Source organism: Somniosus microcephalus, chromosome 11 (assembly GCF_052327205.1).
Source record: "Somniosus microcephalus isolate GS21.2 chromosome 11, FLI_Smic_1.0, whole genome shotgun sequence".
In the NCBI taxonomy this organism is placed as follows: Eukaryota; Metazoa; Chordata; class Chondrichthyes; order Squaliformes; family Somniosidae; genus Somniosus; species Somniosus microcephalus.
In genome coordinates, this window is record NC_140997.1 from 114,432,649 (window position 1) to 114,455,484 (window position 22,836).

Here is a 22,836-nt window from a genome sequence, read left to right on the forward strand (position 1 = left end):
GTATGGCGTCGAAAACTTTGCGGCGCCAGGCGACTGGAACGATCGGGCGGGGATCTCCCATGGAGACATCGCAGAGTAACGAGGTGCCTGCAGCGTGGAATTGCACATCGGTCGGTTGGAGGCTAGAGGTGTTGGTGCGATACACCTGTGTTTCAGGGTCGGATGCCTGATCGGTAGCCATGAGGGCATAATCGATGCCCAGCTGGACCGCCCGTATGGTCACGCGAGAAAGGTAATCGGCTACCAAGTTGTCCTTGCCAGCTACGTGTTGGACGTCTGTCGTGAATTCTGAAATGAAAGTTAGCTGTCGCTGCTGTCGAGCCGACCACGGTTCGGCAGTCTTGGCCATGGCGAAGGTCAGTGGTTTGTGATCTACAAACGCAGTGAAGGGACGTCCTTCTAACAAAAAACGGAAATGGCGGATAGCCAGGAACAGCGCCAGCAACTCCCGGTCGAAAGTGCTGTATTTGCGTTCGTTGCGCCGGAGTTGGCGGCTGAAAAATGCCAGTGGTTGCCACGTCCAGTTGACCCACTGTTCCTGCAGTGCGCCTATGGCATAGTTGGAAGCGTCGGTGGTAAGGGCGATGGTGGCACCTGGCAGAGGGTGCGCCAACATAGTTGCATTGGTTAGAGCGGTTTTTGTGTTGTTGAAAGCGTTATCCATTTCGACCGTCCAGGCTATTGTCTCCTTTCCGGCCTTGCCTTTGAGGGCCTCATAGAGGGGCTGCATGAGTCGTGCTACCTTGGGCACAAAGCGGTGGTAGAAATTCACCATGCCCAGGAATTCTTGAAGAGCCTTGGTGGACTGCGGCCTTGGGAATGCCGTAATTGCTTCGACCTATGACTGCAGCGGAATTGCGCCCTCCGAAGTAATGCGGTGGCCCAAGAAGTCAATCTGTTGTAGGCCGAACTGACACTTGGCCGGGTTGATTATGAGGCCATGTTGGCTGAGGTGCCGAAAGAGGGTGCGGAGATGGCAGACGTGTTCCTCTTTGGTAGAGCTGGCTATCAGGATGTCGTCAAGGTAGACAAATAAAAAGGGAAGATCCCGCAGGACCGAGTCCATTAGTCGTTGAAAAGCCTGTGCGGCGTTCTTGAGCCCAAATGGCATCTGTAAAAACTCGAACAGTCCAAAGGGAGTGATGACAGCCGTTTTCTGGACGTCCTGCGGGTGTACGGGAACTTGGTGGTAGCCACGGACGAGGTCGACCTTGGAGAAGATTGAGTTTCCCGTCAAATGAGCGGAGAAATCCTGTATATGCGGGATCGGGTATCGATCGGGAGTAGTGGCATCATTAAGGCGTCGGTAGTCCCCCGCATGGCCGCCATCCACCACCGGGCTTCGGGACGATGTGGAGAGGCGAGGACCAGGGACTATTCGACCGGCGAATAATCCCCAGCCGTTCCATCGTGGCAAACTCTGCCTTCGCAGCCGCGAGCTTGCCGGGTTCCAGGCGCCGAGCTCGCGTGTAAACCGGAGAGCCAGTCGTAGTAATGTGGTGTTCGACACCATGCTTAGTGGCCGAGGAGGAGAAAGTGGGCTTGGTCAGCTCCGGGAATTCACCTAATAGGTGAGTGAACTCGTCTGGCGAGGACAACGCGCAGGAGACAGTGTGCGACGTTGCGGAACTGCGGAAGCAAGGGATGGAGTGGAAGGTGGCCGCGTTGACCAATCGACGATTTCTTACATCCACCAAGAAGCTGTTGGTGCATAAGAAATCCGCGCCGAGGATGGCTTGCGAAACCTTGGCTGTAATAAATTCCCACTGAAACCGTTGCCCGCCGAAGCACACCTGGACCCGCCGTTTGCCAAAGGAACGAATGGCCCCACCATTAGCTGCCACGAGGGAGAGGCCGTGCATCCCAAACTGAATATCGAGTGCTGAGGCAGGAAGGATGCTACACTGCACCCCGGTGTCACATAAAAGGCGCCGGCCTGAGAGGGAGTCTGTAATGTAGAGGAGCTTCCCGGAATTTCCAATCGCCATCGCGGCCGCGGAACGTCCCTCAGACTCGGTCCTCCTTTTCTGGAGTTGCTGCTGGTGTTGATGTCGGTGTTTTTTTTTAGGCGCGCAACTGCAGGTAGGGCGGCAGCCTCTGGCTTTCGAGCCGAAACAGACATGGTAAAAACACAAGCTGGGGGATGGAGGCGTCGGGGCGACATTCGCGGGGGAGGGGTGCCTCATGGCGGCACAGTGTTGCTGCGTGACCATATAAATCGTATCTGCTTCTGCAGCAAGTGCTGCGCAATCTGTGGCTTCCGATCTGGCGAGGGCAGCCTGAGCCTGCTCGGGTAGTTGACTCAGGAATAACTCCTGAAAGAGGAAACATTGCGGTTCTGAGCCAAGGAGCGTGAGCATCTGGTTCATTAACTCAGATGGCTTGGAATCGCCAAGCCCGGGCACAGCGAGTAGCTGGCGGGCACGCTCCGCCTTTGTGAGCCCGAAGACCTGTATTAACCGCGGTTTGAGTATTATACTTGCTGTCAACCGGGGGGTTTTCGAGCAGGTTGATGATCCGTCAGGCCGTGGAGCTGTCGAGTGCGGAGACCACGTAAAGGTAACGGGTCTGATCCGCAACGATGTTTTGGAGATCGAATTGTGCTTCTGCTTGGACGAACCAGGAGGCCGCCTGTTGTTCCCAAAACTGTGGGAGCTTCAAAGCCACGGAGTTCGCTTCCATGTTTCGTCGCGCTTCGCTTCTTCGGCAAAAATTGTTCACGAAAATTCGGGGTCACCACTGTAGGAATGGCTAGATTCCTAACTAAAGGACTGAGGTCGAGTCAGTCTATGAAACAAACGATGTTTAATACTAATCAACAGAGTTTAAAACAAAAACACAGGAGAACTACATTGCAGTTCTGTACTCTTTGCTGGCTCCACGAGCACTGGCTAGGGCGGCTCCCCAACCTGACATCATGACGTCATCGCGTTTTCCCGCCGCTGGAGGATCACGTGATCAATGTGATGACGTCATCGCGTTTGGTCTCATTCTTAAAGGGACCGCGCTATGTACATGCAATGATATTGTAGGAGTCTACGTACTCCTAGCAAAAAATACTGAACTCGGAGAGGTTCAACAGAAAAGGTTTAATTGTTGAGACTGCATGTTGAACACAAAAATGGCGTCAGAGACTACACCAAGTCCGACTGCCTTTCATCAGTCCACAGCTTCGACTGCTCCTCCCCCACTCTGGGCTTAACTATGTTGCAGATCGAGTTTCTTAAAGTTGTGATCCTTCTTAAAGGCATGACGCCTGATTTATAGTCTACGGACCGAAAAGCGGATTGTGTCCTTTCTGTGATCGGTACGCCACACAGCTCCTCCCAGAATCCGCTAGTAGGGAGTATACGAACCGGCGTGGCAGCTTGATGGGACGGCCGGAATGGCCCTTGGCGGTTGGTGTCGGGAGCGGGGCGGTCGGACGCGTCGGGCTCTTAGGCGGTCTGCCGCGCGGTGGGGGTTGGCCCACTTGAACGGGTTCGTTGGGCTCTAGGTGCGCCAGCTTGAGCCGGTTGACCGACACCTTGTCAGTTCTGCCACCCACTTCGAGGAGGAAGAACTTGTTCCCCGTCTGGAGTACCTTGTAGGGTCCGTCGTATGGGGGCCGTAGAGGTCCTCGGTGGGCGTCATGGCGCACGAAAACAAATTTGGCCATGTGCAGGCTAGGTGGTACGCGGGTTGCTGGTTCGCCGTGCCGACCGGTGGGTACCGGAGCGAACTGTTGTGCTCGGTTGGCGAAAGCGCGGCGTTGCTGGTCAGCCGACCAGGGGGCCGTGGCGGTGGGCAGGAACTCTCCGGGTACGCGCAGCGGCTGGCCGTACACGCGTTCTGCTGCCGAGGCTTGCAGGTCTTCCTTGACCGCGGAGCGTAGGCCAAGTAGCACCCACGGGAGGCGGTCGATCCAAGCCTCGTCCTCGAGGCTGGCGCGGAGGGACGCCTTCATGGACCTGTGGAATCGCTCGCACAGTCCGTTGGCTTGGGGGTGGTAAGCCGTGGTGCGGTGAACGGCCACCCCAAGGTTTCGAGCGATGGCGGCCCACAGATCAGAGGTGAACTGCGGGCCTCTATTCGACGTCATGTCGGAGGGGACGCCGAACCGAGCGACCCAGGTACCGATGAACGCCCTCGCGATGTCGGCGGTGGTGGTGGACGTCAGTGGAATGGCCTCGGGCCAGCGGATGGTACGGTCCACGATTGTCAGTAGGTGTGTGTGACCTTGTGATGGCGGCAGGGGGCCGACGAGGTCGATGTGGACGTGGTCAATCCTTCTTTCTGGCACGGTGAACTCCTCGAGTGGGGCTTTGACGTGCTGGTGGATTTTGGCACGCTGGCAAGCTATGCAGGATCCGGACCAGATGCGCACATCTTTGCGCAGGCCGCGCCAGAGAAATCGGTTGGCCACCAGTCTAATGGACACGCGGGTGCCGGGGTGTGAGAGGCCGTGGACGATGTCGAACACCCGTTTTCACCAGGACGCCGGGACTACGGGGCGGGGTTGTGCCAAGGAGGTGTCGCATTTGACTGTGACGGCGGACGGGCCGCAGGCGACGTCGGTCAGTCCCAGCCCTGGGAGGGCTGTGGGCGCGGAGAGCAGATCGGGGTCGGTGCGTTGCTCCGCTGCCAGTTGAGCATAGTCCACTGCCAGGTGGGCGCCGTGGACGGCGGGGCAGGATAGGCAGCCGGCCACCACGTTGTCTTGACCGGAGACGTGCTTGATGTCCGTGGTGAATTCGGACACCGCGGCGAGCTGGCGTTGTTGCCTGGCTGACCACGGGTCCACAGATTTTGCCATCGCGAATGTCAGGGGTTTGTGGTCGACAAACGCGGTGAAGGGGCGACCCTCCAGAAGAAATCTAAAATGGCGGACTGCCAGGTACAGTGCGAGGAGCTCGCGGTCAAAGGCGCTGTATTTGGCCTCCGGGGGGGCGCAGTTGACGGCTGAAAAAGGCCAGCGGTTGCCAGGCCCCGTTGACCCACTGTTCGTACACGGCGCCGACCGCGTGGTCGGAGGCGTCCGTGGTGAGGGCCACCCTGGCGTTGGGCTGTGGGTGAGCGAGCATGGTGGCGTCGGCGAGCACCTTTTTGGTCGAGTCGAAAGCGGTCAACATGTCCGCTGACTACTCGATCGCCATTCTGTCTTTCTTACCCCGGAGGGCTTCGTATAGGGGCCGCATGAGGGAGGCCGCTCCGGGAATGAAGCGGTTGTAAAAGTTGATCATCCCCAAGAACTCCTGGAGGCCTTTGATGATGGTAGGCCGGGGGAACTGCTGGACGGCTTGCACCTTGACAGGCAGGGGAATGGATCCGTCCTGCGTGATGTGGTGGCGAGGAATTCGATCCTGCTGAGGCCGAATTGGCACTTGGCTGGGCTGATGATGAGCCCGTGCTCACTGAGCCGCTGGAACAGGGTGCGGAGGTGCTCGATGTGTTCCTGCTTGGAGGAACTAGCTACCAGGATGTCATCCAGGTAGACAAAGAGGAACTTCAGGTCCCGGAGGACCGAGTCCATGAGCCGCTGGAAGGCCTGGGCCGAAGGGCATTCGGAGGAACTCAAATAGCCCAAAAGGGGTGATTATGGCCGTCTTGGGAACGTCCATGGGGTGGACTGGCACCTGATGGTAACCGCGCACCAGGTTGACTTTGGAGAAGACTGAGCGGCCGGCCAGTCTAGCCGAGAAGTCTTGAATGTGCGGTATGGGGTACCGATCCGGCGTGGTGGCGTCGTTTAGGTGCCGGTAGTCCCCGCAGGGGCGCCATCCCCTGTCGGATTTGGTGACGATGTGGAGTGGGGAGGCCCAGGGGCTGTTGGAGCGGCGGATGATGCCGAGCTGTTCCATTGTGGCGAATTCGGCCCGCGCGATCTCCAGCTTGGCTGGGTCCAGCCTGCGGGCGTGGGCATACACCGGTGGGCCTGTGATGGGGATGAAGTGTTCTACCCTGTGCTTAGCAACTTTCGCGGAGAAGGTCGGGTTGGTGAGGGCTGGGAACTCAGCCAGGAGTGCTGAGTAGTCGTCCGTTGAGCGGGCGCGGCACTGCCACGCCATTTCGCCGGGTTTGGGGGGGAGCCATGGCGCCCGGGATAGGTGACATGGTGTTCATGTCCACGAGGCGGCGCCGAGGCATGTCGACCAACAGGCCGTGGGCGCACAGGAAATCCGCACCGAGGAGCGGGGAGAGCACCTTGGCGGTGATAAACTCCCAGTGGTAGCGGCGGCCTGCGAGTTCGATGGTGACGGTGCGGGTGCCGTCCATCCGGATGTCGGTGCCGTTGGCGGCAGCCAGCGCAGGGCCGCGGCCGCCTCGCTGGATCTCGAGGGCGGACGCGGGGATGATGCTGCGCTGCGCGTCCGTGTCGCATAGGAAACGGCGTCCGGAGGCGCTGTCTGTAACGTACAGCAGCGTGCCTGCTTGCCGCACGGCCATCGTGTAGGCCGGTGTGGGGGCGGTTGGAAACGTGCAGGGATGGCTGCAGCGCGTGCCCGTGCGCCGAACCGGATATGGAAGTTGCAGTAGCCCTGGGTCGGAGGGCTGGGGGGCCTCGTGGCCGAGCTGTGTGGCCGCGCGATAGAGGGTGGAGCGCGCGCCGATGCTGCGGAGGCCAGGTCGGGGGTGACAGCGTGGTTGGAGCCGGCGGACAGGAGCTTATCGGCTTCGTCGGCCAGGGCCTCGAGGTCCGTGAGGCTGGACGCCACGATCGCCGGGCGGATGCTGGGAGGTAGTTGGTGGATAAAGAGCGTGCGGAAGAGGGGGCCGGGCAGTTTCTCATCGGGCAGAGCAAGCACGTGTGAGAGCAAGTCTGACGGCGTGGAGTCACCGAGGCCCGGGAGGTCGAGGAGGTGGCCGTTGCGCAAAAATTGGGAGGCTGTGAATTTTTTAAGGAGCGCGGCCTTGAGATGTGCGTACTTGCCTTCCTCCGAAGGGTTTTGTAGTGTTGTCCAGACTTTCGTGATTGTGGAGCTGCCCAGGGAGGCGAGGAGGTAGTCGTACATCGTTGCGTCGGCGGTGATGCCGCGGAGTCGGAATTGCGATTCGGCTTGAAGGAACCAGGCGGTGGCCAGGTTCTCCCAGAACTCCGGCAGCTTCACAGAAACTGCGTTTGTGTCAGCCATGGTTACGCTTAGGAGTCGTCCTGAGCGTCGGGGTCACCAATGTAGGAGTCTACGTACTCCTAGCAAAATATACTGAACTTTGAGAGGTTCAACAGAAAAGGTTTCATTGTTGAGACTGCATGTTGAACACAAAAATGGCGTCAGAGACTACACCAAGTCCGACTGCCTTTCATCAGTCCACAGCTTCGACTGCTCCTCCCCCGCTCTGGGCTTAACTATGTTGCAGATCGAGTTTCTTAAAGGTGTGATCCTTCTTAAAGGCATGACGCCTGATTTATAGTCTACGGACCGAAAAGCGGATTGTGTCCTTTCTGTGATCGGTACGCCACAATATGAACAAAGATACAGATTCATTCTGTAGCTAATAATTTGTTAAAGATAATTATGTGCATTAGATCAGAGTCCCCCTGGTGGCTCCGCCACACTAGTGTTCTTTTTAATGGGACAAGTGGGACTATTAGTGGGACGAGTGGGACTATTAATGCATACGGCTCTGTTCCTGTTTGTACAGGTGTGTGGAGTTGAGAGTGACACTGTTCTCATCTGCCCGTCTCCTGCCTACTCGATTTCCACGGTGAATGTTCACTTCTACATCAATGGGATCCGCTACCCGGAACCTGCCATCGACAGCACAGGGTTCACCCTGGAGTATTACAGCGACCCACAGTTCTCCCGTAAGGAGAAGTTCATTAAACACCATCAGGGAGAGCCCCTCACCCTGGTGATTGAGGTAAGTGACTCGTGAGGGAGGTCTGTCGATTGGCCCTTATTTTAAAGTCACTCTACTATAGGAAGTCCTGTTACTGATTCAGAACATCCATTGTCAGCGCATCGAGGGCACTGTTGTAAATCCATCATCCTTTCTTGACCCACAATCAGGGATCATTAGGCTAAGGCACCGACTGATGTGGTTCTGAGTCATACAGACCAGAAGGTCCTCTGTTTCACCCCTCTCAGTGCTATTAGCATCACTTGGTCAGAGGGAGAGATCAGCCAGGGTTCCTGCTCCTGATCACTGTGTAGTAACCCTGGGTTAGAGAGAGGGGAAATGAGCCCAGGGTTCCTTTTACTGATCACAGTCCAGTGACCCCTGGGTTGGAGAGAAGGGACATCAGCCAGGGTTCCTGCTCCTGATCACTGTCCAGTGACCCCTGGGTTAGACAGAGGAGAAATCAGCCAGGGTTCCTGCTCCTGATCACTGTCCACTGACCCCTGGGTTAGAGAGAGGAGAAATCAGCCAGGGTTCCTGCTCCTGATCACTGTCCAGTGACCCCTGGGTTAGACAGAGGAGAAATCAGCCAGGGTTCCTGCTCCTGATCACTGTCCAGTGACCCCTGGGTTAGACAGAGGAGACATCAGCCAGGGTTCCTGCTCCTGATCACTGTCCAGTGACCCCTGGGTTAGACAGAGGAGACATCAGCCAGGGTTCCTGCTCCTGATCACTGTCCAGTGACCCCTGGGTTAGACAGAGGAGACATCAGCCAGGGTTCCTGCTCCTGATCACTGTCCAGTGACCCCTGGGTTAGACAGGGGGGAAATCAGCCAGGGTTCCTGTAGTGTATGTACCTTTAAGAGGAACTATGTTTTTGAAGCCCCTGTATACTGTAGTACCAGTAGTGACCACTCGGGTATATAAGCCTGTGTAGCGTCTTGTGTAGTTAGTTCACCTCCAGACTTTGTTCAGTAAACACTTGTTAAATCAACTCCTACACACGGATCTAACAGTGGCGACGAGTTAGAAACGAACTTACCTGCAATTCGGCAGCACCTCAAGGGGATCGATTCCTCAGACGAAGGTCGAAGCCAGAAGCAAGAAGAAAAAAAAAACCTGTGGTTTCACCAGCTAAACGGGCTGGTGGCAGGTAGTGCACTGATCCTTCCTGGGCTGCGGCGGGCTAGAGCTTGATCAGGTGGCTCTGCAACGGGGCCGGGCAGCGAGTCGTGAAGCAGAAGCAAAGAGAGAGAGAGGGTGGAGCACGCAGGGCGCGGCCGGTGCTGCAAAGCAGGTCGGCGTTCGGACCGAGCAGAGGGAGGGGAAAGTCCCAGAGGGTCCGCTCCACGACGGGAACGGTTCTCCAAGTAACGGAGAAACTATTGAAGCGATATATAAAAAAAAATAGAAATACCGCGAAAAGCTGCAGGTCGCAACGGGAACCGCGGAGAACAGCGGCAGCGGCGGGAAAGTGCGGGAGGCGCCATCTTAACTCGGCGGGGAAGAAAGAAAAGCGCGGGAGGCGCCATTTTGATTCATCGGGGACGGAGGAAATGCGCGGGAAGCGCCATTTTAGATTTTCAAGATGCCGAAGACTGGCAATATTACTGCTTTCGATAGTGATATAGAAGATTGGACCACATATGTGGAAAGAGTGGAGGTATATTGCAAGGCGAATGAAGTAGAGGATGATAAAAAGGCATCGGTACTTCTAAATCTGATGGGCGCAAGGACATATGGGCTGTTACGAAACTTGATCACTCCAGCTAAACCGATGGACAAGAATTTTAAGGAGATTGTTGATACCTTACAGGAGCACTTAAACCCAACACCGCTGCTGATAGCGGAACGATTCAAATTCTTCAGGAGGAATCATCACAAGAATGAAAGTAATGCTGATTACCTCACCGAATTACGAAAGCTGTCAAAGCACTGCCAATTCGGGGCAGGACTGGCAGATTCTCTACGAGACAAATTCGTCTGCGGTCTCCTAAGCGAAGGAACACAGAAAAGACTACTTTCTGAGAAAGATTTGACACTGGACAAGGCTTTCAGTGTGGCTGTATCATACGAAGCAGCAGCAAGAGGAGCTGCAGAGATACAGCAAAAGCCACAGGACTTCGGCACCCATGAAATGACACGGGGTTTCGAGAGATGTTATCGCTGCGGCAGATCCACCCATGACCAGAAGGACTGCTGGTTCAAGGACAAAGCATGCAGGCAATGCGGAAAGATGGGACACATTACATGTGTATGCAGATCTGGAAAGAAATCCGCTGACAGTAAAAAGGTCAATAAGGAAAAGTACAGAAAGGTACAAATGATGACGGACAGTAGCTCCGAAGACCAGAAGAGCGATAGCAACTCCGGAAACAAGAGACTAAGCTGTCTCAAATTACATAATGTAATTGCCAAAGAAGATTACCAGACCATTTGGGTTACCCTCACGATAGCGGGGTCCCCAGTCAAAATGGAGCTAGATACAGGATCAGCTCTGACCGTCATAAGTCGACGGGATTACGAGTGGCTATTTCCGCATATACCTTTGAAAGACACATCCATTATCTTGAAGACATATACGGGGCAGAAAGTATACCCCAGAGGGAAAATAAGGGTGCCTGTTGTATACAACGGCAAGGAAATACAGAAGTTGTGTTTATACATTCTGCAAGATGGTGGTCCACCGTTGTTGGGACGTGAATGGATCAGAAAGATACGTTTAGACTGGCACTCCATTCAGGCACTGACGGTGACCAGTAAGAAAAAAAACGATGATGACGTCATACCTGGACGATTAAAAGAAATCTTGGCTAACGCCAAAGAAGTGTTTCAACAGGAACTAGGAACCCTGAAAGGCGCCACCGCCTCAATAAAAGTGGACGATGCGGCAATTCCCAAGTTTTTTAAGGCAAGGCCGGTGCCATACGCAATTCGTCCAGCCATCGAGGCAGAGCTGGAGAATTTGGAAAAAGCAGGCGTGTTATCCAAGGTAGATTGGAGCGAGTGGGCAACACCCATCGTCCCGGTCATGAAGAAAACATTGAATAATGATAAATCTGAAGAACAGAGAAAAGTTCGCATCTGTGGGGACTTCAAGGTGACTGTAAACCCAGTTCTTCACATGGTACAGTATCCTCTTCCGAGGATAGAAGATATTTTCGCCTCACTACCCGGAGGGAAACGTTTCACCAAAATTGACTTAGCACAGGCATATCTACAGATGGAGGTTGAGGAGGCCTCTAAAAAGTATCTCACGATAAACACACACAAAGGCCTGTACCAGTACAATCGAATGGTTTTCGGAGTGGCATCAGCTCCGGCTATCTGGCAAAGAGCTATGGAGCAAGTCCTGCAAGGGATTCCGGGGACTCAATGCTACCTAGATGACATCCTTGTAACAGGAGAAAACGACAACGAGCACCTTGCCAACTTGGAGCAGGTGCTCACGAGGCTGAGAGAACGGGGCCTACGAGCAAATTGCCCCAAGTGCGAATTTATTCCAGAAACAAATATCATATTGTGGCCATGTCATTAACGAAGAAGGGTTGCATAAGTCACCTGAAAAAATTGAAGCGGTCGTAAAGGCCCCAGCGCCTGAAAATGTCTCACAATTAAGGTCGTTCCTGGGATTAGTAAATTACTATCATAAATTTTTACCAAACTTGTCGACGGTTCTGCACCCTCTTAACGCACTGCTACAAACGGGAGTAGTTTGGAAATGGAGCGAAGACTGTAAACGTGCCTTCCATAAATGCAAAGGCTTGATCACGTCCAGGGAAGTGTTGGCTCATTGCAACCCATCACTGCCAATCAGACTGGCGTGCGATGCATCCCCTTACGGCGTGGGAGCGGTATTATCGCATAGATTCCCTGATGGCTCGGAGCGGCCGATAGCTTTTGCGTCACGCTCATTGAACTCAGCTGAGCGTAACTATGCCCAGATCGACAGGGAGGCACTCAGCCTGGTGTGGGGGGTGAAGAAATTCAACCATTACCTACACGGACAAAAATTTACCTTGTTGACTGACCATCAACGCCTTGTCTCCATATTCAACCCTAAAAAGGGCGTTCCCATTATGACAGTGCAAAGGCTACAGAGGTGGTCCCTTTTCCTAGGGGCACACCAATATGACATAGAATACAAAGGAACAAAACAGCATGGGAATGCTGACGGGTTATTGCGCCTACCATTGCCAATGGTGGAAGAGGCGCCTACAGTGGACCCAGTGGAGATGTTCCACTCGACCATAGTGGAATGTCTACCGGTGACAAATTCTACCATTGAAAAGGAAACGCGAAATGACCCGACTCTCTCACGAGTCTACGATTTAACAGTGAAGGGATGGCCAGCACATGGCGAACCACTGTTGCCAGCATTCTCGCAAAGAAGAGAACAGCTGTCAGTGTGCCGAGGAACCTTGATGTGTGGATCCAGAGTGGTGATTCCACCCAAACTCAAGGATAGAGTGCTAAAGGAGCTTCACGAGGGGCATCTGGGTGGAGTGAAAATGAAGAACTTAGCCAGAGCGTTTGTGTGGTGGCCAGGTATCGATGGAGAGATCGAAGAAATGACCAAGAGCTGTCTAGGATGCCAGAAGGTCCAAAACGCCCCACCACAAGCCCCTCTACATCCATGGGAGTGGCCCTCATCTCCATGGCAAAGGGTACATATCGACTTTGGTCCATTTATGGACTCAATGTTCTTAATCGCGGTGGATGCACACTCCAAGTGGCCGGAGGTAATAAAGATGTCCTCCACCACCACGGAAAAAACCATCACAGTATTAAGGACCATATTCGCCAGGAATGGGCTGCCTGAACAGATCTGTTCTGATAATGGACCGCAATTTGTATCCGAAGAATTCAGGAAGTTCTTAAAAAAACAATGGGGTTAAGCACTACACGTCCGCCCCATACCATCCCGCCACCAATGGATTGGCTGAAAGGTTTGTCCAGACCTTCAAGAAGGCCATAAAGGCCATGGGTAATGAAGACATAAATCTACAACATAAGGTAGATAACTTCTTGTTTGCGTACAGGAATGCAACACATGTGGTTACAAACCAAACCCCCGCCATGATGTTTTTCAATAGAAGCCTAAGATGCCGGCTGGATTTGGTCAAGCCAAACGTCAGAAGGGACGTAGAGAGCCGGCAATTTCAAAGCATGAATGAAAGGCCAACTAGAACCTTCCAGATAGGTCAACCAATTTTGGCCCGGGACTACCGTACCGAGAAATGGCAGCCTGGAACTATTTGCACACGACTCGGACCGCTGATGTATACCGTGGACATTGGAGAAAGCATAATAAGGCGCCATGCTGACCAGATCATAGAGTCATCCGAAAAAGGACAACCTACACCACAACTCTATATGCCTAGTGATGAAGCAGAGATACCCATAGTATCTACCTCCGATCCGGTGATACTGGAACCAGATGAACCCGACACTGGCATTGAAGCCGAATCGACCTTGCCAAAAGAACCTACTACACCACCGAGGCGTTATCCGGGCTGAGTCAGGAAGCCTCCAGAGAGACTGAATTTGTAATTGATTAACTTCAGCAAATGTGTATATTATTGTTCTTGTAAAAATGTTATTTAATGATTACTTAAAATGTTATGTACTATTTATCTAAAAGGGGAAGAATTGTAGTGTATGTACCTTTTAAGAGGAACTATGTTTTTGAAGCCCCTGTATACTGTAGTACCAGTAGTGACCACTCGGGTATATAAGCCTGTGTAGCGTCTTGTGTAGTTAGTTCACCTCCAGACTTTGTTCAGTAAACACTTGTTAAATCAACTCCTGCATTCCGTGTCTCCATTAACACACGGATCTAACAGTTCCTGCTCCTGATCACTGTCCAGTATCCATTGTGTCCTCTCTCGCTCTGTTGCTCATTGTGTCCTCTCTCTCCTCTCTTGCTCTGTTGCTCATTGTGTCCTCTCTCGCTCTGTTGCTCATTGTGTCCTCTCTCTCCTCTCTCGCTCTGTTGCTCATTGTGTCCTCTCTCTCCTCTCTCGCTCTGTTGCTCATTGTGTCCTTTCTCTCCTCTCTCGCTCTGTTGCTCATTGTGTCCTCTCTCTCCTCTCTCGCTCTGTTGCTCATTGTGTCCTCTCTCTCCTCTCTCGCTCTGTTGCTCATTGTGTCCTCTCTCTCCTCTCTCGCTCTGTTGCTCATTGTGTCCTCTCCTCTCTCGCTCTGTTGCTCATTGTGTCCTCTCTCTCCTCTCTCGCTCTGTTGCTCATTGTGTCCTCTCTCTCCTCTCTCGCTCTGTTGCTCATTGTGTCCTCTCTCTCCTCTCTCGCTCTGTTGCTCATTGTGTCCTCTCTCTCCTCTCTCGCTCTGTTGCTCATTGTGTCCTTTCTCTCCTCTCTCGCTCTGTTGCTCATTGTGTCCTCTCTCTCCTCTCTCGCTCTGTTGCTCATTGTGTCCTCTCTCTCCTCTCTCGCTCTGTTGCTCATTGTGTCCTCTCTCTCCTCTCTCGCTCTGTTGCTCATTGTGTCCTCTCTCTCCTCTCTCGCTCTGTTGCTCATTGTGTCCTCTCTCTCCTCTCTCGCTCTGTTGCTCATTGTGTCCTCTCTCTCCTCTCTCGCTCTGTTGCTCATTGTGTCCTCTCTCTCCTCTCTCGCTCTGTTGCTCATTGTGTCCTCTCTCTCCTCTCGCTCTGTTGCTCATTGTGTCCTCTCTCTCCTCTCTCGCTCTGTTGCTCATTGTGTCCTTTCTCTCCTCTCTCGCTCTGTTGCTCATTGTGTCCTTTCTCTCCTCTCTCGCTCTGTTGCTCATTGTGTCCTCTCTCTCCTCTCTCGCTCTGTTGCTCATTGTGTCCTTTCTCTCATCTCTCGCTCTGTTGCTCATTGTGTCCTCTCTCTCCTCTCTCGCTCTGCTGCTCATTGTGTCCTCTCTCTCCTCTCTCGCTCTGTTGCTCATTGTGTCCTCTCCTCTCTCGCTCTGTTGCTCATTGTGTCCTCTCCTCTCTCGCTCTGTTGCTCATTGTGTCCTCTCTCTCCTCTCTTGCTCTGTTGCTCATTGTGTCCTCTCTCTCCTCTCTCGCCCTTTTGCTCATTGTGTCCTCTCCTCTCTCGCTCTGTTGCTCATTGTGTCCTCTCTCTCCTCTCTCGCTCTGTTGCTCATTGTGTCCTCTCTCTCCTCTCTCGCTCTGTTGCTCATTGTGTCCTCTCTCTCCTCTCTCGCTCTGTTGCTCATTGTGTCCTCTCCTCTCTCGCTCTGTTGCTCATTGTGTCCTCTCTCTCCTCTCTCACTCTGTTGCTCATTGTGTCCTTTCTCTCCTCTCTCGCTCTATTGCTCATTGTGTCCTTTCTCTCCTCTCTCGCTCTGTTGCTCATTGTGTCCTCTCTCTCCTCTCTCGCTCTGTTGCTCATTGTGTCCTCTCTCTCCTCTCTCGCTCTGTTGCTCATTGTGTCCTCTCTCTCCTCTCTCGCTCTATTGCTCATTGTGTCCTCTCCTCTCTCGCTCTGTTGCTCATTGTGTCCTCTCTCTCCTCTCTCGCTCTGTTGCTCATTGTGTCCTCTCCTCTCTCGCTCTGTTGCTCATTGTGTCCTCTCTCTCCTCTATCGCTCTGTTGCTCATTGTGTCCTCTCTCTCCTCTCTCGCTCTGTTGCTCATTGTGTCCTCTCTCTCCTCTCTCGCTCTGTTGCTCATTGTGTCCTCTCTCTCCTCTCTCGCTCTGTTGCTCATTGTGTCCTCTCCTCTCTCGCTCTGTTGCTCATTGTGTCCTCTCTCTCCTCTCTCGCTCTGTTGCTCATTGTGTCCTCTCTCTCCTCTCTCGCTCTGTTGCTCATTGTGTCCTCTCTCTCCTCTCTCGCTCTGTTGCTCATTGTGTCCTCTCTCTCCTCTCTCGCTCTGTTGCTCATTGTGTCCTTTCTCTCCTCTCTCGCTCTGTTGCTCATTGTGTCCTCTCTCTCCTCTCTCGCTCTGTTGCTCATTGTGTCCTCTCTCTCCTCTCTCGCTCTGTTGCTCATTGTGTCCTCTCTCTCCTCTCTCGCTCTGTTGCTCATTGTGTCCTCTCTCTCCTCTCTCGCTCTGTTGCTCATTGTGTCCTCTCTCTCCTCTCTCGCTCTGTTGCTCATTGTGTCCTCTCTCTCCTCTCTCGCTCTGTTGCTCAGCTCATTGTGTCCTCTCCTCTCTCGCTCTGTTGCTCATTGTGTCCTCTCCTCTCTCGCTCTATTGCTCATTGTGTCCTCTCCTCTCTCGCTCTGTTGCTCATTGTTTCCCCTCTCTCCTCTCTCGTTCTGTTGCTCATTGTGTCCTCTCTCTCCTCTCTCGCTCTGTTGCTCATTGTGTCCTCTCTCTCCTCTCTCGCTCTGTTGCTCATTGTGTCCTCTCTCTCCTCTCTCGCTCTGTTGCTCATTGTGTCCTCTCTCTCCTCTCTCGCTCTGTTGCTCATTGTGTCCTCTCTCTCCTCTCTCGCTCTGTTGCTCATTGTGTCCTCTCTCTCCTCTCTCGCTCTGTTGCTCATTGTGTCCTCTCTCTCCTCTCTCGCTCTGTTGCTCATTGTGTCCTCTCCTCGCTCTGTTGCTCATTGTGTCCTCTCTCTCCTCTCTCGCTCTGTTGCTCATTGTGTCCTCTCTCTCCTCTCTCGCTCTGTTGCTCATTGTGTCCTTTCTCTACTCTCTCGCTCTGTTGCTCATTGTGTCCTCTCTCTCCTCTCTCGCTCTGTTGCTCATTGTGTCCTCTCTCTCCTCTCTCGCTCTATTGCTCATTGTGTCCTCTCCTCTCTCGCTCTGTTGCTCATTGTCTCCTCTCTCTCCTCTCTCGCTCTGTTGCTCATTGTGTCCTCTCCTCTCTCGCTCTGTTGCTCATTGTCTCCTCTCTCTCCTCTCTCGCTCTGTTGCTCATTGTGTCCTCTCCTCTCTCGCTCTGTTGCTCATTGTGTCCTCTCTCTCCTCTCTCGCTCTGTTGCTCATTGTGTCCTCTCCTCTCTCGCTCTGTTGCTCATTGTGTCCTCTCTCTCCTCTCTCGCTCTGTTGCTCATTGTGTCCTCTCTCTCCTCTCTCGCTCTGTTGCTCATTGTGTCCTCTCTCCCCTCTCTCGCTCTGTTGCTCATTGTGTCCTCTCCTCTCTCGCTCTGTTGCTCATTGTGTCCTCTCTCTCCTCTCTCGCTCTGTTGCTCATTGTGTCCTCTCTCTCCTCTCTTGCTCTGTTGCTCATTGTGTCCTCTCTCTCCTCTCTCGCTCTGTTGCTCATTGTGTCCTCTCCTCTCTCGCTCTGTTGCTCATTGTGTCCTCTCTCTCCTCTCTCGCTCTGTTGCTCATTGTGTCCTCTCTCTCCTCTCTCGCTCTGTTGCTCATTGTGTCCTCTCTCTCCTCTCTCGCTCTGTTGCTCATTGTGTCCTCTCCTCTCTCGCTCTGTTGCTCATTGTGTCCTCTCCTCTCTCGCTCTGTTGCTCATTGTGTCCTCTCCTCTCTCGCTCTGTTGCTCATTGTGTCCTCTCTCTCCTCTCTCGCTCTGTTGCTCATTGTGTCCTCTCTCCCCTCTCTCACTCTGTTGCTCATTGTGTCCTCTCTCTCCTCTCTCGCTCTGTTGCTCATTGTGTCCTCTCCTCTCTCGCTCTGTTGCTCATTGTGTCCTCTCTCTCCTCTCTCGCTCTGTTGCTCATTGTGTCCTCTCTCTCCTCTCTCGCTCTGTTGCTCATTGTGTCCTCTCTCTCCTCTCTCGCTCTGTTGCTCATTGTGTCCTCTCTCTCCTCTCTCGCTCTATTGCTCATTGTGTCCTTTCCTCTCTCGCTCTGTTGCTCATTGTGTCCTCTCTCTCCTCTCTCGCTCTGTTGCTCATTGTGTCCTTTCTCTCCTCTCTCGCTCTGTTGCTCATTGTGTCCTCTCTCTCCTCTCTCGCTCTGTTGCTCATTGTGTCCTCTCCTCTCTCGCTCTGTTGCTCATTGTGTCCTCTCCTCTCTCGCTCTGTTGCTCATTGTGTCCTCTCTCTCCTCTCTCGCTCTGTTGCTCATTGTGTCCTCTCTCTCCTCTCTCACTCTGTTGCTCATTGTGTCCTCTCCTCTCTCGCTCTGTTGCTCATTGTGTCCTCTCTCCTCTCTCGCTCTGTTGCTCATTGTGTCCTCTCTCTCCTCTCTCGCTCTGTTGCTCATTGTGTCCTTTCTCTCCTCTCTCGCTCTGTTGCTCATTGTGTCCTCTCTCCTCTCTCGCTCTGTTGCTCATTGTGTCCTCTCCTCTCTCGCTCTGTTGCTCATTGTGTCCTCTCTCTCCTCTCTCGCTCTATTGCTCATTGTGTCCTCTCTCTCCTCTCTCGCTCTGTTGCTCATTGTGTCCTCTCTCTCCTCTCTCGCTCTGTTGCTCATTGTGTCCTCTCTCTCCTCTCTCGCTCTGTTGCTCATTGTGTCCTCTCTCTCCTCTCTCGCTCTGTTGCTCATTGTGTCCTTTCTCTCCTCTCTCGCTGTGTTGCTCATTGTGTCCTCTCTCTCCTCTCTCGCTCTGTTGCTCATTGTGTCCTCTCTCTCCTCTCTCGCTCTGTTGCTCATTGTGTCCTCTCTCTCCTCTCTCGCTCTGTTGCTCATTGTGTCCTCTCTCTCCTCTCTCGCTCTGTTGCTCATTGTGTCCTCTCTCTCCTCTCTCGCTCTGTTGCTCATTGTGTCCTCTCTCTCCTCTCTCGCTCTGTTGCTCATTGTGTCCTCTCTCTCCTCTCTCGCTCTGTTGCTCATTGTGTCCTTTCTCTCCTCTCTCGCTCTGTTGCTCATTGTGTCCTCTCTCTCCTCTCTCGCTCTGTTGCTCATTGTGTCCTTTCTCTCCTCTCTCGCTCTGTTGCTCATTGTGTCCTCTCTCTCCTCTCTCGCTCTGTTGCTCATTGTGTCCTCTCTCTCCTCTCTCGCTCTGTTGCTCATTGTGTCCTCTCTCTCCTCTCTCGCTCTGTTGCTCATTGTGTCCTCTCTCTCCTCTCTCGCTCTGTTGCTCATTGTGTCCTCTCCTCTCTCGCTCTGTTGCTCATTGTGTCCTCTCTCTCCTCTCTCGCTCTGTTGCTCATTGTGTCCTCTCTCTCCTCTCTCGCTCTGTTGCTCATTGTGTCCTCTCTCTCCTCCCTCGCTCTGTTGCTCATTGTGTCCTCTCTCTCCTCTCTCGCTCTGTTGCTCATTGTGTCCTCTCTCTCCTCTCTCGCTCTGTTGCTCATTGTGTCCTCTCCTCTCTCGCTCTGTTGCTCATTGTGTCCTCTCTCTCCTCTCTCGCTCTGTTGCTCATTGTGTCCTCTCCTCTCTCGCTCTGTTGCTCATTGTCTCCTCTCTCTCCTCTCTCGCTCTGTTGCTCATTGTGTCCTCTCCTCTCTCGCTCTGTTGCTCATTGTGTCCTCTCTCTCCTCTCTCGCTCTGTTGCTCATTGTGTCCTCTCCTCTCTCGCTCTGTTGCTCATTGTCTCCTCTCTCTCCTCTCTCGCTCTATTGCTCATTGTGTCCTCTCCTCTCTCGCTCTGTTGCTCATTGTGTCCTCTCTCTCCTCTCTCGCTCTGTTGCTCATTGTCTCCTCTCTCTCCTCTCTCGCTCTGTTGCTCATTGTGTCCTCTCTCTCCTCTCTCGCTCTGTTGCTCATTGTGTCCTCTCCTCTCTCGCTCTGTTGCTCATTGTGTCCTCTCCTCTCTCGCTCTATTGCTCATTGTGTCCTCTCCTCTCTCGCTCTGTTGCTCATTGTTTCCCCTCTCTCCTCTCTCGTTCTGTTGCTCATTGTGTCCTCTCTCTCCTCTCTCGCTCTGTTGCTCATTGTGTCCTCTCTCTCCTCTCTCGCTCTGTTGCTCATTGTGTCCTCTCTCTCCTCTCTCGCTCTGTTGCTCATTGTGTCCTCTCTCTCCTCTCTCGCTCTGTTGCTCATTGTGTCCTCTCTCTCCTCTCTCGCTCTGTTGCTCATTGTGTCCTCTCTCTCCTCTCTCGCTCTGTTGCTCATTGTGTCCTCTCTCTCCTCTCTCGCTCTGTTGCTCATTGTGTCCTCTCCTCGCTCTGTTGCTCATTGTGTCCTCTCTCTCCTCTCTCGCTCTGTTGCTCATTGTGTCCTCTCTCTCCTCTCTCGCTCTGTTGCTCATTGTGTCCTTTCTCTCCTCTCTCGCTCTGTTGCTCATTGTGTCCTCTCTCTCCTCTCTCGCTCTGTTGCTCATTGTGTCCTCTCTCTCCTCTCTCGCTCTATTGCTCATTGTGTCCTCTCCTCTCTCGCTCTGTTGCTCATTGTCTCCTCTCTCTCCTCTCTCGCTCTGTTGCTCATTGTGTCCTCTCCTCTCTCGCTCTGTTGCTCATTGTCTCCTCTCTCTCCTCTCTCGCTCTGTTGCTCATTGTGTCCTCTCCTCTCTCGCTCTGTTGCTCATTGTGTCCTCTCTCTCCTCTCTCGCTCTGTTGCTCATTGTGTCCTCTCCTCTCTCGCTCTGTTGCTCATTGTGTCCTCTCTCTCCTCTCTCGCTCTGTTGCTCATTGTGTCCTCTCTCTCCTCTCTCGCTCTGTTGCTCATTGTGTCCTCTCCTCTCTCGCTCTGTTGCTCATTGTGTCCTCTCCTCTCTCGCTCTATTGCTCATTGTGTCCTCTCCTCTCTCGCTCTGTTGCTCATTGTTTCCCCTCTCTCCTCTCTCGTTCTGTTGCTCATTGTGTCCTTTCCTCTCTCGTTCTGTTGCTCATTGTGTCCTCTCTCTCCTCTCTCGCTCTGTTGCTCATTGTGTCCTCTCTCTCCTCTCTCGCTCTGTTGCTCATTGTTTCCTGTATCTGATTCCTCAGAAAGTACAAGATAACTTGAACCTGGCACCAGAAGAATACAAAGTGATGATTGGCCCTTTTCCCTGCGACATCTACGTTGTGAAGGGAAAGATTCATTGTTCAGTGAATGTCTCGATGGACTCTGATGAGAGGCAGTTGCCTGTCACAGTAAGTAACAGGAAAGAGGGTAACTGTTAACCCCTAATATGGGACTCGGACATTGCTCAGTATTTCAGGCTATTTCACACGAGTCGGGGTGAGGAGTGTCAGTGCTGGAGCTGTTCACTACACTGGGGATTGATGGAGATTCGCTCCATGTCTGCTCTGTGCCACAAGCACTGCTCAGCTCAGCTACTTTTTGGATTAGACACAAATAAACAAAGGAAGACCTTGCTTTTCTCCAGCGCCTTTCACAACATCACTCTGTCCCAAAGCGCTTCACAGCCAGTGAAGTGAAGTGTAGCCACTGTTGTAATCATAGAATCATACAACACAGAGGGAAGCCTTTTTGGTCCATTGTGTCAGTGTCGGCTCTTTGTAAGAGCTCTCCAATTAGTCCCGCTCTCCAATTAGTCCCACTCTCCTGCTCTACCCCAGAGCCATGCACGTTTCTCCTTTCCAAGTATTTATCCAATTCCTTTTTAAAAGTTACTAGTGAATCTGCTTCCACCGCCCTTTCAGGTAGCGCATTCCAAATAGTAGCAAAACTGTTGTGTAATATAGGAATTGCAGCAGCCAAGTCCCAAAAACAGCAATGAGATAATGACCAGATAATCTGTTTCAGTGATGTTGGTTGAGGAATAAATATTGGCTGGGAGATTGGGAAGATCTCCCCTGAATATCTTCGAATAGTGTCACGGGATATTTTACTTCTACCTGAGAACAGACAGGGGTCTCAGTTTAACATCTCATCCGAAAGACTGCACCTCCGACAGTGCAGCAAACTCCAATCATGTCCTTAACCCAGTGCTTAGAAGGCAGCCACTACAGCGGTAGTGTGACGGTTCCGCTCCGCACACTGATCTTGTGTGTGTCTCTGGAATGTGCCGGAGTGTGCAGGGCCGAGCATGCCAATACGATCCCTGCTCCAGCCTGCGAGCAGATGTGCTTTGTTGAATTCAACCTAAAGACTGCATAGTCCCTTGGGGGGATTGTAAAGTCTCACGGGTTTCTCTGGCTCCAGTCTTCTAGTGCTTATACCACCAGGGATACAGCACAGGTGGTGCAAACAGAGCAGGTTGTAAAACAGACACACTCCACTGGTCCCTGGACATGGTGAACCAGACTATTCGCAACCTTGGTGTCGTATTTGACCCTGAGCTAAGCTTCTGACCCCGTATCACCTCCAATACCAAGACTGTCTACTTCCACCTCCGTAACACCGCCTGACTCCGCCCCTGCCTCAGCTCATCTGCTGCTGAAACCCTCATCAAAGCCTTTGTTACCTCCAGACTCGACTATTCCAAAGCTCTCCTGGCCGGCCTCCCATCTTCCACCCTCCGTAAACTTCAGCTCATCCAAAACTCTGCTACCCATATCCTAACTCGCACCAGGTCCCGTTCACCCATCACCCTATGCTCGCTGACTGGCTCCCGGTCCGGCAACACCTCAATTTTAAAATTGTCACCCTTATTTCAAATTCCTCCATGGCCTCGCCCCTCCCTATCTCTGTAACCTTCTCCAGCCCTACAGCAACCCCCCCCCGAGATCTCTGCACTCCTCTAATTCTGGCCTCTTGAGCACCCCCGATTTTAATCGCTCCACCTTTGATGGCCGTGCCTTCAGCTGCCTGGGCCCTAAGCTCTGGAATTCCTTCCCTAAATCTCTCTACCTCTCTCTCCTCCTTTAAAACGCTCCTTAAAACCTACCTCTTTGACCAAGCTTTTGGTCATCTGCCCCAATCTCCTTATGTGGCTCGATGTCAAATTTTGTTTTATAATGCTCCTGTGAAGAAACTTAGGATGTTTTACTGTGTTAAAGGTGCTCTATAAATACAAGTTGTTTGATCCGTGCTGTAACCTAGCCTACACTGGGTTTGATCCGTGCTGTATCCTGGTCTACACTAGGTTTGATCCGTGCTGTATCCTGGTCTACACTGGGTTTGATCCGTGCTGTATCCTCGTCTACACTGGGTTTGATCCGTGCTGTATCCTGGTCTACACTGGGTTTAATCCGGGCTGTATCCTGGTCTACACTGGGTTTGATCCGTGCTGTATCCTGGTCTACACTGGGTTTGATCTGTGCTGTATCCTGGTCTACACTGGGTTTGATCCGTGCTGTATCCTGGTCTACACTGGGTTTGATCCGTGCTGTAACCTGGTC

General features: G+C 52.9%; 1 protein-coding gene across 1 annotated transcript in view; it reads left to right on the plus strand.

Moving 5' to 3' along the window:
* The window catches only part of plxnd1 (plexin D1), a 447,766-nt gene that overhangs the window by 344,233 nt on the left and 80,697 nt on the right, over positions 1 to 22,836 (plus strand). Inside the window, exons 16-17 of the mRNA XM_086001196.1 lie at positions 7,624 to 7,842; positions 20,536 to 20,682. Coding sequence (XP_085857322.1) covers positions 7,624 to 7,842; positions 20,536 to 20,682 — 366 coding nt within the window. The remainder of the gene's footprint in view (positions 1 to 7,623; positions 7,843 to 20,535; positions 20,683 to 22,836) is intronic.